This window comes from Podarcis liolepis (genome assembly GCF_965112155.1).
Source record: "Podarcis liolepis genome assembly, chromosome: 12".
Classification (NCBI taxonomy): Eukaryota; Metazoa; Chordata; class Lepidosauria; order Squamata; family Lacertidae; genus Podarcis; species Podarcis liolepis.
The window spans coordinates 24,055,639-24,073,401 of NC_139563.1; the positions used below are offsets into that span (position 1 = coordinate 24,055,639).

Genomic DNA, 17,763 nt, shown 5'->3' on the forward strand with positions numbered 1-17,763 from the left:
ACTATACCAAGGCAAATGGGATGAATAGCATTATAAACCCCCAGTTTACACTGATATTTGTGAAGTGGAAACAATCACAAGGTCACTGATAGAGGTTATCAGGAGAAGTGGAAGTATAAAGTAGAAATATTTAAGCTTGCACAGAAGAGTCATGTTTTTCAGAAGGTGAAAGGTCTTCTCATGTAAACTCTGACAGATCTGGATATTGTAAGTTATTGTTAAAGAGATTGGGGGCAGGTGGACAAAAATGCTTTTGAAGAGTTTTCTACTCTCGCATTAAATTCTATTCATCCCACAATCTTTATTCCTAGAAGTGAACTGGGTCATATATTCTGTCTTGCAGCTCCGTTGTGAACAGACACAGCATGCTAAAGTATGTTCTCTTAGCAATACATGCCTGTTTGTTCAGAGAATATGCCTAAAAAGTTCTGCTTCCCCTCATTATTTCTCACCAAGAATCTGACCCAGCATCCATGAGTTTTGTTGCAGTTGTCAATAAGCTAGCATTCGCTGAGCATCCAGCCTGGGTCTAATTCTATTATTCTGATTCATCTTTCCTCTCCCTATATTACAAAATAAACACATAGATAAAATAAAATCACTTGATCCAATGTCCATGTCTGTTTTATAACAGTGTAAACAAAATAGTTGTGTGACTATCCAAGCACGGTTTTTATCTGCTGTTATTACTGTTGGTTTGCTTTAGTGTATTGTATTTTAACTTTTGCCAGTAGGGCCAATTTGCTAGTTGGCCAGTTGGCATGGAGGATGGCAAAGGGCTGCAGTTGGGAAGAGGTGGCATAATAGGGTATTTGAAAACACACCACATCCTTCGGAAGGTATGGCTGCCAATTCTGCTAGAGGAGAATCCCTAAGACACAGAGAAAGCAGCAAACTAAGCCAACCTGTGTGAAGAAGGTGATAAAGATTTGCGTCGAACAATCTTCCAAGAGAGAATCCATGGACATGAGAGAACAGAGATGGAGTTGCTACTGAAGGCAGAAGGTAACAGGAAGCTTGGAGCTTGTTGTGTCAGCTGACCAACGTATTTCAGGAAGCTTGGGAGCAGGGATGGGACCACTGCTGGGATCTGATGATGTTAGCCTGGCTGTTATTATTTTTATGGTATTTTTTTAAAATTAAAAAAATACTGTTCTGTCAGTTGTAGATTTTTCAAATGTCTAATTTACATGTGACTTGAGGGATGTGATTTTGATGGTGCTGTTTGGTGCTGTTTTGCTAATACTTTTCTGACTGTGAGCCAGTTTGGGAGGACATTTAGTTCTGAAAAACAGCATCTAAGCTGAAAATAGATAGAAGATAGATCCCTCAGTAGGACTGCATCCTGCCTTACTTGATCTCTGCCTGAACTAACCCTCCTCTGACTAGAAATCAGTCTAGATGAGACCATTGCCTGGGACAGAACACAACAATTTTTTAAAAAAAGACAATAGTGTAAAATTAACAAGAAATCCATAATATTTTTTTAAAAAAATACAAAAAACTATGGTGAGAAATAAATTTAAGGAGAAGGACCAGACATGCACACCAGGATATAGAACCAGACGCTGAAGAACGCAAAGAGCTCCAGAGACATTCAAAATAATATTTTCTTTGCCAAGTGCCTAAAACGACCATGGAAGATGCAAGAGGAACCTTTTTTGGGAGGAGGTTTTATAAGTTGGGTGCCACTACTGAGATGGCCCTAGCTCAAGCCTCTATGTACTGTAACTATGACGGCACAAGCATTTGGAGCAGAGCCTCTGAGGAGGGTCTTAGTGTGTTCGGGAGGTTCAGGATAGGATAGGTTTATATAATTGTTTTCTCATGATCTTTTCTTCTCCCTCTACTGCTTACACGGCTTCCTTCCTTGCTGTAAACACCTTGCAGGACATATTTGCTTATAGTTCTCTATACATCTTTTTCAGTTCATAAGATACCATGTACACTGATGGTGTCTTAATAGTAGAATCATAGAACTACAGAGTTGAAAGAGACCACGAGGGTCATCTAGTCCAACCCCCTGCAATGCTGGAATGTTCCACCCAATGTGAAGCTTGAACCCACAGCCATGAAATTAAGAGTCTCGTGCTGTGCTGACTGAGCTGTCTATGTTCTAGTAGTACTAATAGGAGTAGTAGTTAAGTATTCAAAGTCATAAGTATCCTCTACATAGATTTTGGGGAGTTAATCGTTTTCAAAAATAATGGAGGGTAGCACCAGTTACCAAAACCAACAAACAGTTATGCTATTTGTGTTTACATTACATATAATACATTAAATATTTAATTATATACAATACTCTAAAATTAATTATGCTTGGCTTCATTGAGCATAATGTAATAGTTGTAACTCTTAATCAGAAGAAAGATCCTGTAGGAGACGTGAGATGAGAATTGTCTTAAACGAAAAGGTGCGCTATACTTGAAATGTCTGAGGCATGATTAAGTTTTTGAAGTGCTTCAGTAAACAGATGGAGGGTGTTTCAGCTTGGGGGTCATCTCAATTTATTGAACTTAATTATTCACAACCTTGTCATTATACTGTTCAAATAAAGAACTCAGTCAATGCTAAATGGCTGGCAAACTTTATTTCTGGGAGCTAGAAAAAAAACCTGAGCGCTATTTTTTTTTAAGCTGAGTTTTGTTGTCAGTGCAGTTTCCTGTACTATAACATGCTGTGCTCAGCATAATAAAGATCAAAGAGATATGAGTCTTTAGTGCAGCTAATCCCATTGTCTCTGGATCTCCACAATTCCAGCAAAAAGTTCCATTAAAAGCACTGACCTTGAAACTTTTGAGTACCAAATCGTGGCAGGTGAACAAGAACGGGACAAAAGAAGTGATTAATGAGCTTCCTGCACAATTGTGTTAATCTGAAAGTGTTTAGAGAATATATATATATATTCATACACACACTCACATATGACTAAAACCTTGGATATTCTATAAAAGGAAATGGGTCCCACATGAATGTTTGTAAGGCTTTAACATCCCTGGCATGATGATAAGAAATGAAAGGCTTTCACTGTCCGAAAGAATTAATTTAAAATTTCCATCCATCCCAAGAGTCTCCCAACTGCTTACAAACTGCCAGGTGAACGTGCCCAAGAAGCTTTTGTTTTATTTTTAAAATAAAGCACAGAACTTTGGTTCAGAGTCTCCAAAGCAGCAAGAGCACTTAAAAAAAAATATGTCTACAACAAGAATAATAAATTTTCTTAATTCCCAGTGTAGTTTAACACCATATCGGTATCATATGCTAAACAAAAGGCCAATGGAGATGGAACATAATACACCTCCCTGTCAAGCACACCCATATCTCCAGGCTTCAGTAATCCCCTGTAATAATAAATGCCTTGTCAAAGGGGGCAGTAAATTGCAAGAAATATGTCTGACAATCACCATCAATTTTATTGCTTTCAGGCTCCAATTCTAAAGCACACTCACTTAAATATTAGGTTGTGCTGGTAGGGAAATAATGTTTCTCTTCAGGATCAGGGAACGTTCCGGATAAGTATGGGGATGTGGTCTAGGGTTCAATGGGAAAGGGAATCAGGTAGGAGCACCTAATCCAAGTGGCGCTCAACAACGCCCCGGGTGTCCTGGTTTTTATTTTTTTGAAATATGGCAACCCTAACAGTAGCAAAGAGGGGATGGGAAAGTCTCCTTGCGCAAACCTCTTTCTGCTCACAGTTCTCAGAAACTATGGCGGTATCTTTAGCTACTTTGATATGCATTTTAAACCATAAATGCAACATCGTTAAAAATAGACTTTTGCACTTAAAATTGTAAACAAGACTTTTAGAACATGCCCCCAAGAGCAACCTTATGCATTGATATGGGTATATATAACTAAGATTGTTCTGTTTCCTGAAGCACAGACTCATCAGTACTAAAGTAAAGAGTCCCGTCAAGAGAAGTCAATAAATTAAAGGCTTTGACTTCAACTACGGGCTGCAACAACCCAGAACAAATTGGAGTAACTGGATACAATTCTCTCCTGCACAAAACCACAACAAGCTCCTTATTTTAAGTGATCTCTTATTTTAGAGGATCTCATTTTAAAAGGTGTCCTGCATCTCAGCTCCATTTGCACACGGCAGATTTTGAATTACTTTGTCAATTACTAGGGCAAGGTCCTCATTTAACACATTTCAGAAAAGTCTGAAGTAATCCAGCGATCTTCAGAGATCCATTGCTACACAGGGGAAATGTTTGTGCAACCTGCAAGCATTTATATGTGATGGGGAAGTTCAAAAAGATTCTCCCTCTTTAAAGTGACTCAATATATTTATGTTTTTTCAATGACCACATCCCATCAATGTGCTGATTTCTATATTGCCGAAATATAAAAGTGAAGTGGGGAGAGAGATCTTTCTTGACATTTTCAAGTAATTACCTGTTGGGGGTGATGCTGTAGGTTCATCGGGCAAGAACCCTGATGATGGCAAGCATTCCCTTGTAAACACGATGTCATCAAGGGCAATATATCTGTAGCCTTTTCCAACACGCCCTTCAAAGGTGATCTGGAAGTCCTCATAGGCTTCTAATAGCAGCACTTTTCTTTTCCAGAAATTCCCCTGATCTCCAGAGAGGCTGAATAATACTTGGGGGGGATTTGATGCTGTCACCTGGTAGACAGTTAGTGATCCAGTGTTAGCTCCATACATGTGGTAGTAGAATATTACCTGAAATGAAGAGAAGGAGTAAATATGGAGCAGTGACTTTAAATAATACTCCCTTCATAGTGAAAACATGTTTTATGGTTCCATGAGAAAAGAATCCAACAGACTATCTGTCAGTGTGCAGTGGATTTGCAATATTTATCCATTTAAATATCTATAGTCCATTAATGATTTTACAGTAAAGACCAGCTTTTAAGGGGAAGGTGGTGGGGCAGGGGAGCAGGAAGCAGTTGCACTTCTTAATAGAGATACTGAATTCTTGGAGACTGGTTCAGTATCACCCATGAAGTCTCATTTTAGATCCAGTGTAATAAAATACAGTCTTCCTTTCGTTGTTTTGAATTAACTTTGTTGTTTTTGATTGTTTCTTTTTGCTTTAATATGCTTCTAAACTGCCTTGAGAGTTCCATAGTAGGGCACCTTAGAAATCTAATAAATAAATAACTTCCTTTGAAAAATAAATGTTTATTTCCCACTACCAAATGTTTTGGGGTGGAATCCAACTGACATTTTAACCGCAATAATCTTTTTTATTCAAATATTTGTTTATCCTTGCTTAATTTCAATAGTTTATCAGAGGCACACAAATTATTCTGTACATTTTTTACCATAAGATATTTTCTACACCCAGCAGCCAAGATCCAAACACTAATGTCACTTAAGCAATGTATTTCATTCAGAACAGATGAAGTTTTCAACAGAACCTATTTCCCTTTTTGGAGGTTCTACACTGAAAGCAACATAATACTGCTTTACAATAGCATTTGGTTAATTAAAGGAACAAGGTGATACCTATAAAACAAAATATTTTCTCTAAGGGATGCTTAAGTGATGTTTTATTCTTGCAATTAGTAATTAACTTCTATTGTTCCTGCTAGACATGCCTTCACATACCTTGCAATTTCTGCTCTTTCTGCTTACAGTCACACTAGTAATTCTGGCTTCTTGCCCTGGCAACTGAGGGAAGGAGTTTTTTATGAAGATGTAATGACCAGATGGTTCTTGCAAGGTATGATCAGCTACTGGCCCAGTGCCTGCTCTTGGGATTCCTCCAATTCTGAGATTCCAGTCAAAGTCGTCATTCTGATCTTGTTCCCAATCACAGAGATCAAACTCAAAATCACAGCGCCCAATGGACATACCTAACAAAACAAAAAACCCAACAAAATTCAAAGTGTCTAAAATTGAAAAAGAATGCAAAATGCTGAAATTAGCACCATAATAACAAACATATTCTGCCTTTATCCTCAAAATGGAGGGAGTCTCATTTAACTAATGAAAGGCTTTTTAACAGGTGGCTGATGCACCATCATGCAAAGGCTGATGGTGATAATGACATTATTTTAAAAGGAATTTAGATTAGCAAACAGCCTTTTCTTTAATTCAGGCTTATTTTACCCAATAGGTATCTAATTGCAATTTACAAATGAATGTTTATAAGAGGCAATATGGGTAAACCAAAAATATCCGGTACCTTAGATATTTATTTCATAATATTTTGAGAAAAACAGAAAGCTTAAAATTTTTAATTGTTAAACCTATTGTTTTAAGTTTCTAAGTTTTAAGATTCAAAGATCGCAACAAACCAATTCTTCTAGACAAGCAAAAGAGAACAAACTTTTTATATATTTTAGTAACATATAGAATTATACTAACTACAGGAATTAGACCATCAGAGAACAAGGTCAACTATTAAAAGAAACAGCAGGATGCAGCTTATTTCATTTTGAAATTACCTGTGAAATTAGTTATATTTGGACTTAACGTTACTTCAGTATAAAAAGAGATAATTAAAAAGAGCAAAAAATGACTAGATATGTTCTTTCATATTCAAAGAGAAGGTACAATTTGAAAGTCTCCGGGCACAATGATGCTGCAGGCGGTGGGAAGTTGAAATAAGCACAGAACAACCATTTGGGATTAAACAGGCCACAAGTTTATTTATTAGAGATGTCATCAGGGTTTGGTGTGGGCATTGGGTGTGTATCCTGTATCAACCAGCCTGTCTGATGTCATGGACTGGCTGGATGCAGAGCCAACCCCCAGGGGTAGAAGGCTCAGAAGCAGGGGATTTGTGGTGGGATGGTGATGCATGTTCAGAGAGAGAAGAGGGGGCAGACTGGAAGGAGGAAGTGTCAGAAGCTGCAGAAGTAACAGGGCTTAGTGAGCAGGAAGAGGCTGTGGCAGAGGGCAGTCTAGATTCAGAGGCAGGTGAGGAAGGATGGCAGGAGAGAGATATGAGGCAGGCTGCTGAAGAATCCAGAGAGTCTCCCCCTCCTGCTGTGACCAGATTCCTTCTGCCCTGGTCTCCCAGAACACAGAGAGAAATGAAGGGCAGAACGACTAGCTGCAACCATGGGAGAGCTCCAGCAGCTGGTGCAGCCAGTGGAGGAGGAAGTGATGTCATCCCATGCTAAAGCCAGAAAACAACCAGGCACCACTGCAGCTGCACTGGACTGCCCTCTCTGGTTGACGGTAAGTGGTACTTCCATCTTACAACCAGGGAAATCTAAACTTATGCTGAAGTATTCTTTTAGCTAGCTAAATTAATGAGAAAGGGCTTTGGAGAATTGCAGAAGGCAAATTAAAGTTTCACAATGTATGTTTCCCCCAATATTTTTGTGTAAAAGAAAGTTGTATGGTCTTTTTAAAAAGAGGCACTAGAGCTACTTTAAAATGGATACCCCTCCCCCAAACAGTATTGAGGTTTCATTGGGAAACAAGGATGGATTGCCTCACACATACGTGCTTGTCACTTGATAACTGCTGCATCAAGTGAGAACCTCTATAATGGAACGAGCCATCATCAACTAAAAGAGGACAGCTGCACAAGAGGCAGAGAATCCTAGAACAGTCATTGGAAGGGACCCTAAGGATCATGTAGTCCAACTCCCTGCAATGCAGCAATCTCAACTAAAGCATGCACGACAAATGACCATCCAACCTCACGTATACATGGGTGCTTCTCAACACATTTTAAGGAACCTAATCGAACTTACTGCAGCTCACCTAAGCAGACTAAGAAAAGGTTTTTCACTTTCTTACCATTTAAAGATCCTCTACTCTAATCCTCAAACCTCCCATTTTATTTCATGGAATGCAACCTGAAATTGATGATACTCGAAATAAAGCTTGTATATCATATGTTGAGAAACTAAGGTGCAGTGGTTAGATTAGGACCAGGGAGTCTTGGGTTCAACTCCACAAGCTCACCAGCTGTTCTCTGGTACATCCATAACTCTCAGACTAACCTACTGTATGTCTTAGGGAAGTTGTAAGAATAAAATGGGTATGAAAGAGGCTTGTATGTTGTCCTAGGCTCCTTGGAAGGGTAGGATAAAATGGAATAGATAATAATAAAGCCTGGTGCATGTTTGCATTCACAACCACAATAAATACATCTCACTGAGACTGGCCTTCCTCTGTCTTGGGCTCAAGCTCCAAAACAAGAAAAGTTTCCAAAACAAATACCAAGTATTATGCCAACACTTTCATCAGAAAAACTTCTTACTGCTGGTCCTCCTGGTCCCTGCTGATTTAAAGAATCAGGGCTTGATGCAAACATCAAAGAGTGAACCACCACATAGCCACTGCAGATCCCAAATGCAATGATTATGTCAGCTTTAAGAGACTGATACTGAACTTCAAACAAAAAACTAAACAAAACTCAATCCAAACATTAGACGTTCATCACAGCTGGTCCACTTTCAGCATTGTCAACACACGGTTTCATAAATCTCAAGTGTGATTTGTTGTCAAGAGACAGTACAGACTACATTCTCATTTTAATTTTTTTTTTTTAAAAATCAAGAAATGCATTCTCTTTGTCATGCACTTCTCTGGAGGGTGAGATCAATGTGTAAGCAGGTCCATCCCAAGCAGTGCTTTGTGATAGTAGATTATCACAGCTAAGACGGCATCATCATTTGGCACACTTTGAACAATGACATTCCTCTTGGAAATGAAGTGAGCATAGCTACCTGATTATCTTATGTCAAAAAAGACCTGACTTCAACAATAGATTATATTCTAAATTTAATTACATTTTTATCTGCTGAGGAATTGTTCCACTGTGCCCATTTTTTTTCTTAGACTTTCTTATTATCATCAAGATAAATTAATGGGGCATGTAGGGGGAGATTGGATCTAATGTTAGGTTAGGAATAACAGCAAAATAGTCACTGGAATGGGACAAATTCCCTTGAAAAGTACAAAAATCTATTGCAAAGACTTAAGATAGGACCAAGTTGGTCTCCTTCTGAAAGACAGTTGGTAAAACCACCCGGTACCCCTTAGTATCCTAGCCAGTGGCAGAAGTCAAAATTTCCCTTCTTTTGCCTCTGCAATTCCAGGATAACAGAATTTTATTTAAGCACAGGCTTTACTCAAGCTTACCCATAATGTAACTAAGGACTGTAGCATGTGATTTTGCAACGTGGAGTTTTCCCTATTTTGTTGCCTGTACTTAAAATTTTCAAATTAGCATTCCTTGTTAAAATTAAATAAGATATTTGGATGCATAAAATGCAGTGTTCAACATGAAACCTTTCTGTTACATTGGGAAATATTTATAAGATTCATTCCCAAATCTTTAAAAATGTTTTGGCATTGTTTTGCTTGGTTTTCTTGCAAATTTGAGAGCACCAAATCGCAATTTGCTGGGTACCTATGCAATTGCCCAGGCAGGCGCATTATGAGACCCATGAGAGTAGCAAAATGACCAGACTGTACAACGGTGATGGGATAAAATCAGGCCAAATTGACAGCAGCAGGCAGGGCAAGGGTTGGCATGGCATTGGTTCCCCTGATCAGTTCATCATTCCACAAGCCCCATGTTGATGGAATGGATCCACTGGGTTTGGATCGCCCCAAACCTATATGATGGGAGTCAGCCAGTGTTGAACCTTGCTGTGGTTCAAGCCAAGCAAGCAAGGTCTCACTGGGGGACCAGGGTGCAGATTCCAACCAGGCAGGTACCGAATCCACGCCTGGGTTTGTTGTGGTCAATCCTCCCCTCAGGCCTCTTATGGAGTCCCCTCTATACAGTGGTACCTCGGGTTAAGAACTTAATTCATTCCGGAGGTCCGTTCTTAACCTGAAACTGTACTTAACCTGAAGCACCACTTTAGCTAATGGGGCCTCCCGCTGCTGCTGCCGTGCCGTGGGAGCACAATTTCTGTTCTCATCCTGAAGCAAAGTTCTTAACCCAAGGTACTATTTCTGGGTTAGCAGAGTCTGTAACCTAAAGCGTATGTTACCCGAGGTACCACTGTACTATGTTGATCCTGACCAATGCCATTTCCGCCCTCATACAAACAATGTTCTTCTGCCTAAGAAAGGAAAGCCATAATTTCACTGAGGGAAAGGTGATAAAACCCCACCCAAGTGCCAATCAGGTTGAGAGAGAGAAAAAATCCTTTCCTGCCGTGTCAACCAACGACCTAAAATTGCTCAGTGAATGCGAGGGTGGGCATGCGGAAACCTCTCAAACAAAATGGCTGTGATATCCAGGGGAAGCAGCCTTATATAGGCTTTCCCTTCTCCTCTTCAACAAGGGCTCATTGGAAAGCTTTTCCCCATGCACCCATCACACAGAGAGATACTGGGCAAAGCCTTGCCCAGTATTTGCTGCAATCTATGGGCCACAGCGCTGCCGGGCAAAGGGGTCCTGTGGTTACTGGGAACAGAAGGGGGCTTGGTGGACAGTGTGCATCTTCTGTATCCCCTTTTGGTCTGGAGAGAGCACATTATTTTTGTGGGATTTGCCCTGTCATCTGTGACCACTGTTGCTTGATCATCCTTTCATATGCTTTAACACTGAAAGCGGATGAATGTCCTAGGGATATTAACTACTTTCTCTTTTTTTGAAATTTTATCTTTTAAAAGTTGTTTTAAAAATACATGAATCAAAGCCCTTTGCTCATTTAAATATTGGCCACTGGAGTGAACATGTAGCAATGTACAATTTAATTTCCGTTTTAACTAGCTGGAAGCAGCTTATGGTCAAGTTTAAGATGCAATAAATAGTTTATTAGCTTGCTTCTGCTCAGAATAAATTTCTATGAATATATAACCTCATTTTCACTTTTTTGTATTTTAAAATATGGTTACCTGGTTCAAGACTTAGATTGCAGCAGCATCAACACGACATCAACTCGCTGAAAGAAAGTTACTGACGAAAATACAAAATGATTTCTGACAGCAAGTTGGGGATTTGTCTGTCTCTGTGAACCGCAAGGTGAGCAGCAGCAGGAAAGTCAGGGCATATGTTGGAGATTGTGGTAGGAATGACCTGCGTACACAGGTAGAGATATCCACACACCCTCACTTGCACATGACCTAACGAATCCAGTGGGCACACTGTTAACATACACCCACTCTTTCTCCACCCAGGAAAGCAACAGGGAAGCATTTGCTGATGCTGAAGCAACATGACAGCACTAGATGACAGAGTGCTGGGGCAACAACATCTAGTTCCACATAGTTCTCTGAGGACCCTGTTTGATGCTGCCAAAACTCACCCCTCTCAGTGTCCGTGTAACAAATGAGAATCAGATGTGTTTTCATTACACTGGAACCCAATTCTCTAGAAAAGTCTGTGTAGGGCTGGTTCCACATTTTATTTTGCAACTGTAGTAAAACCAAAATGCTATTGTAATAGCCCAGTGGCCCCCTGTGTCTTATTGCAAGCTGAGCAGCATCATACCAGTACTAAAACGACTAAATAACAAGTCATTTTTTCTCATTTTACATTAATTAAGATAACAATCACATCATTGCCTGAAGCACATTATTTAATTTGGTTAATACAACTTCCAGGTGCCCTGGACACTATCACTAATATCGAATGGAATCACATGCACCCACATGTTCATACAAACAGCTGAGAGTTGCCAACCTCCTGGGTGCCTAAATCCCAAGGTTTAGGCAGCTGCCTCCTGCCAAAACATTTACTTGGGTGACGCAGGAGTCCTCGGGATTTTGGCACCCAGAAGGTTTGCAAACTCTTCGGTGGGGACATCTGTTTGTATGAACATGTGGGTGTATGTGAGGCAGACTCCAGTATAACAAGCATTTGAAAATCATTAATTTTGCTTTTCATTTACATTTTGGAACCACTAATGAACTGGCAGCAGTGCTACTATATAAATAATTCACTAGAGACTTGATAACTTCTGCTCATTAAAGCAAGGAACAGCCATACTCACTGCAAATGCTTTGATTCTCATCTGAGTTATCTGCACAGTCATTCACAAAATCGCAAAGGTTATCCTTTGGGAGGCAGTATTTGTTGGCACAGGTAAATTCATCAGAAGTACAGTGTCTGTCTGGGATCAGTAAGGGGGAACACTCCTGAAATGAAATATCATCCACTGCCACATCTCCCACATAACTGATGCCCCTTTTCGCCCTGAAGATAACCTGTGAAGTGGAGAAAGTAGAAATATAAATAGCCACATTCTGATACAAGCATGCACCTCTAGTAATGTTCCGATCCATATGATAGTGGTGAGCATCAGTAGCATCAGTGGGGTGAAGCTTCTCTCCCGACACCAGTATTACTAATGCTTACCAGTATGGAGATATGGAGGGGAAGGGTGGTGGACAGGTACAGTAGTGGGATTGCTGCTGCCAAGCCATTGGTCCTGCCAGGGCACCCACATGGCCCCGACTTGACCACTCCAAACCACCCAGGTAAGCAGCAGCAATGCTGGAGCAGGAGGGCAGCTCCATCTATCACAAGTGCCACTACTGGTAAGAATGCTACATGAGAAACACAAAGGAGATAGCTGGTAGGGAGTGAACAATTCCAAAGTTAACATTGTTCATATTTTACTGCCAGAAATGGAACAGGAAAGATTGGTACGAAGCAGAATCACCATTACTTTGTAATACAAAACAAGCAAACATATACAGACAAACAGAAATACAATTGGGACTAAAAATTTTTTTTTAAAATCTGTTGCCAAATTATTCTATTTTCCAAAGGCTGTGATGCTGCCAACTGTGGTAAGGTTTTGACATGACATCCTAAAGCAGGGACTTGGAATCTGTGACCCTGAATATATCGTAGAGCTACAGTGTCCATCATCCATGATCACTGGTCATGCTGGCTGGGGTTGATTGTATCTGACAACATCTGGAGGGTCACTGGTTTCTGGTCTTGGCCATAAAGCAACAATAAAGCAGTCAGTTCAAGTAACAGATTCTTTAAGAAACATCCTGCCTTCAATTTCTGCTTCTATGTGCCATTAATGAATGAACTTCATTCTACAGCAGAGGCATCATTTTGATTTTGATTGCTTCAAAATGCAATGATGTCTTAAGGCTGACATTACGAGCGCAGAACAACAGAAACATTAAATAGCTTGAAATAGTAAGGGAAGAAGGCAAACAAAATTGCACATACCTGAAAATAAGATTGAACACCTAAATGCACTTCAGCTCTGTTCCACTGAGGACCCTGGGGGCCACTCTGTGACCAAAGTTCAAAAGACATGTTTCCCTCTTTTCTGAGCACCTAAAAATCGAACAACATCTACAGTGAAATGAGCAGCTCGTGATTTGCAAATCGTAAGACAAGCAGTCTTTTAACAGCTTCAGTTTAGCTACATGTTTCATTTTTACATGAAAAGAAATAGTTATAATAACTATCCTACAAATCTCTGAACATGCAGTATGTTTATGGTGAATGACTTTTTTTTTTTTAACAGAATCTGGGATAGCAGCCTCTTAACTCACACCAGCCTTTGATTTATTTACACATTCAAAGCATTAACCTGCAGTCAGATGTAGTGCTAGCAGGGAATGGCTTCCTTCTAGTAAGATCTGCAGGATGTGTCTGAATAATACCAGAACCACATGAGCAAAGCCAATGTTTCTGACCCAATCACTGAACTCCTGGTCAGAATTGGTCTTTCGCAAACCCCTAGATGGGTGTCACCAGTGGAGGCTAAAGCAGTGAAGAAACTCAATATGGAGGTCGGATGGCCGAAGTATTGGGAAATTTTGGAACAGGATGGAAATAAGTTGAAATTACAAAGTTATGAGAAATTGAAACATAAAGTACAAAATTGGTTTCAATATCATCAAATAATGGAATTTTTCAAACAGGACAGGAAAATTGGTTTCCAGGTGGAAAAATCAAAACTAGAGACTGAATTGTTAGAACCCAATACTAAGAATCTATCAAGAATGTATAATTTGTTGCTGAAATGGAATACACAGGATGAAACAGTCAAATCGGCTATGATCAAATGGGCACAGGATGTGGGTCATAACATTATGTCAGCTGACTGGGAATGGTTATGGAACACCGGTATTAAATTTACGGCATGTAATGCCTTAAAGGAAAACATTATGAAAATGGTCTATAGGTGGTACATGACCCCAGTCAAGCTGGCAAAAATTTATCACTTGCCCGATAATAAATGTTGGAAATGTAAGGAGACTGAAGGTACCTTCTATCACCTTTGGTGGACATGCCCAAAGATTAAGGCTTTCTGGGAAATGATCTATAATGAAATGAAAAAGGTACTTAAAAGTACTTTCCTTAAAAAACCAGAGGCCTTTCTCTTGGGCATTGTCGGCCAATTGGTGTCAAAGAAGGATAGAGCTTTCTTTATGTATTCCACAACAGCAGCAAGAATACTCATCGCAAAGTATTGGAAGACACAAGATCTGCCCACTCTGGAAGAATGGCAGATGAAAGTGATGGACTATATGACATTGGCCGAGATGACAGGCAGAATCCGTGACCAACGAAAAGAGACGGTGGAAGAAGAATGGAGAAAATTTAAAAGTTATCTTAAGGACTATTATAAACTTAATGAATGTTAAAGTGTTGTGGTTTCCAGAAACAAAGGGATACAGTGATATAAGGCCAGAATATGAAGAGGATTAAGAGGACAGAGGTTGGAAAGTAACAATTGGGAGTTGCTATAAAATTATGGACATTGGGATGCAGAAAGGGGGGGTATGGGGAAGTCCAAGAAAAGAGGTTTATGAAAATATGTTATGAAATTATACGTGTATGTTTGTCTTTTTAAGTGTTTGTTTGTTCTTTAAAAAATTTTGTAAAACCAATAAAAATTTTATATAAAAAAAAACAGAATTGGTCTTTCGCATGTGGATCCAGTATTCACAACAGCAAGAAATTTGGCGATGGGTCCTTTTCTGCAACTGAGCACTCCTCCTGTGCGGGCATGACATGGAACACTAGAGAACATCCCCATGCTTCCCCTTGCACAATGTTATTAGCGGGGCAAGGAAGGGCAAGGAGGGAATAATGCCTGAAAAGGGCTGGATATTAACACATAAGGGAGAGGATAAGAGCCCCAGAATAACAAGTTTTAAATTTTGATTGTGTAAACAATGCTGGATCATTTCCACTTCAACTGGTTTGAATAGCAAGTGATGACACTTGCCTTTGGTATGCCGAAGAAATAAGAAAAGCAATCCTAATACCAAGAACAGTTAAAATTGCTATTACCCCATGATTGTATTCAGTTTCAAAACTCATTTTAGTTTCGCAGTACATTAAACATCCAGTTGTTTGCATAAAAAAACTTTTGCAATCAAGTTCCAGAGCTCTTGTTTAGTTTGAACTTCAGAAGGTGCATGAGGTGTCCTCCTCGCTTCCTGCCTCAGTAAATATTCATTGAATTGTGACGGGTTGCTCCCAGGAGTCAACTGCCCTAAACATGCTTCACTGAAGCTAAAGTGTCTTAACTGAGTCAAACTGACAACATCAGGAGATGGAAGTATGGTGATGTATGTCAAATTGTGATTCTAGACAGCAATGACAGAACTGTACATCATCAGCTCCCCAAAACGCTTTTCCTCTCCAGGATTTATCACCAGGTATAATGATCTGCAGTTTTAGCTCCAGGACTATCTAGAGAGGCTTTTCATTTTAATAGGAGAAAAATCATCTCCCAGTTGCACATAACATGGCAAAATGAAATAACCATTCCCTTTAAATGGAACAGTTTTCATTGACAGAGAAGTCTCACATATCAACATTATTTCTTTTATTTAATTAGAACATTTGTACCCCACTCTTCAGCCAAAAAAGGCTCCCAGAGCAGCTTACATATGATCAATTGAAACAGTCCCTCTTGCAGGCTTACAATCCCCCCCCCCACCATCAATGACACAACAGGGGAAAGGGAAAGGGAAGCAAAACGGGGGGGGGGGGAGCAAACTCAGTTCTTAAACAATGACTAGCTGCCATAGAGACAGTTCAGGGGGTGATAACAGAATAAATGATATAAGAAGGGGGCTGAAGCCCAAGATAGGAAGAAAGGTGGTAAGGAAACACCTAGCTACTTTAAATGAATTCAGCTCTCCGGGGGCTGAGGAGCTGCACCCGAGGGCACTAAAGGAGCTTGTGGGTGTAATCTCAGAGCTATGTATGCTACCTTGAGCTCCCTGAAGGGAAGGTGGGATATAAATGTAATAATCATTGTAATCATCATCATCATCATCATCATCATCATCATCATGCAGGTTGTGAATATTCTTCTTCTTCCTTTTTTTAGTCTATAACTGTCTTTTTAGTACCTTCAGTGAACCCACTGTTGCCCCATTCATGTAGTTCCAAAACACCAGCTTGCACTTCGGTCCAGTCTGGGAAATTACTGGAGTGGTAATGTCAGCAGTATGTCCAAATTGTCCATTGGAACTGTCTGCATAGAGATACCAGCCTTCCTTAGTTGCCCTGTAAAGAGAGAAATTCACAAATCAAATGAATTCCGAATTTTTTGCGCCATAAGACGCACCTGACCATAAGACGCACCTAGTTTTTAAAGGAGGAAAACAAGGAAAAAATTATTCTGAACAAAACAGTGGATGTATGATTTTTGTGGTTCATGCTGTGGCCACAGACATGATATGTGATTTGACGGTGAGTTTGGGGGTTGCCCAAGGCAAAAATCCTGAGAATCCATGTGGATCCGTTTTCTTGATGTGTCTAGATCCAGCCTGAGTGTTGACTGCATGAACTGGCAGTGGCTCTCCAGGGTTTCAGGCAAGGGGTCTCATCTCAGGAGATGCCATGGATTGAACTGGAACCTTCTGTATACAAAACAGATTCTCTGTCGCTGAGCTATGGCCCTTTCCCTAACATGGGTCCTGTTTAAGGAGCTGGTGTGGTTAATTGCCTGCCTAAGGCAGCACCTCTCCTCTGCCATTCCAATGACAGTTCTATCCAGAGCCTGAAGTGCCTCTGTGTTGCCTCGAGATGCTGCCTGCTGTGTCTGCACAGGCTCTCCATTCAGTTCAGCAAAAAACACATTGAATGCAAAACACGTTTCACTCCACAACCACGAGGATTCCAAATGTTTTTAATTATAATTATTATTAACCAACGATTCCATGCCACACCTCAGCTGAGGGCCAGATGTCACAAGATGCTTAACATGTTATTGGGAAGATCATCATGTCCTTAAAAAGAAAAATAGCAGGGAGGGAGGTGCATATTTTCAACAGGACTGTAAAATATGAAAATTTTAAGGTGCCATTACGACAGAAGAAAAGCAATGCTAAACAATGGCTACATTCTCCATAGATGTAACTCAGATTATTCTGTAAAATATGCAATTTTTAATGGCAAAGACGACTGTGGCAGTGTAATCCTAGGCAAATTTACTCAGAGGTAAGCAACACTTACCCACGTGGGTGGCACTGTGGGTTAAACCACAGAGCCTAGGACTTGCCAATAAGAAGGTCAGAGGTTCAAATCCCCGCGAAAGGGTGAGCTCCCGTTGCTTGGTCCCTGCTCCTGCCAATCTAGCAGTTCGAAAGCATGTCAAAGTGCAAGTAGATAAATAGGTACCGCTCCAGCGGGAAGGTAAACGGCATTTCTGTGCACTGCTCTGGTACGCCAGAAGCGGCTTAGTCATGCTGGCCACATGACCCGGAAGCTGTACACCGGCTCCCTCGGCCAATAAAGCGAGATGAGCGCCGCAACCCCAGAGTCGGCCACGACTGGACCTAATGGTCAGGGGTCCCTTTACCTTTAAGTAACACTACATTCAACATAGTTCACTCCCAGGTTAAGTGTGTAGAGGATA

At 40.3% G+C, this 17,763-nt stretch overlaps 1 protein-coding gene across 1 annotated transcript in view; it reads right to left on the minus strand.

Moving 5' to 3' along the window:
* Positions 1-17,763, minus strand: part of MALRD1 (MAM and LDL receptor class A domain containing 1) — a 226,792-nt gene that overhangs the window by 131,788 nt on the left and 77,241 nt on the right. Inside the window, exons 23-27 of the mRNA XM_083467342.1 lie at positions 16,253-16,409; positions 13,098-13,208; positions 11,896-12,109; positions 5,582-5,829; positions 4,402-4,690 (exon numbers count right to left, since the gene is read on the minus strand). Of these exons, the coding sequence (XP_083323468.1) occupies positions 4,402-4,690; positions 5,582-5,829; positions 11,896-12,109; positions 13,098-13,208; positions 16,253-16,409 (1,019 nt within the window). The remainder of the gene's footprint in view (positions 1-4,401; positions 4,691-5,581; positions 5,830-11,895; positions 12,110-13,097; positions 13,209-16,252; positions 16,410-17,763) is intronic.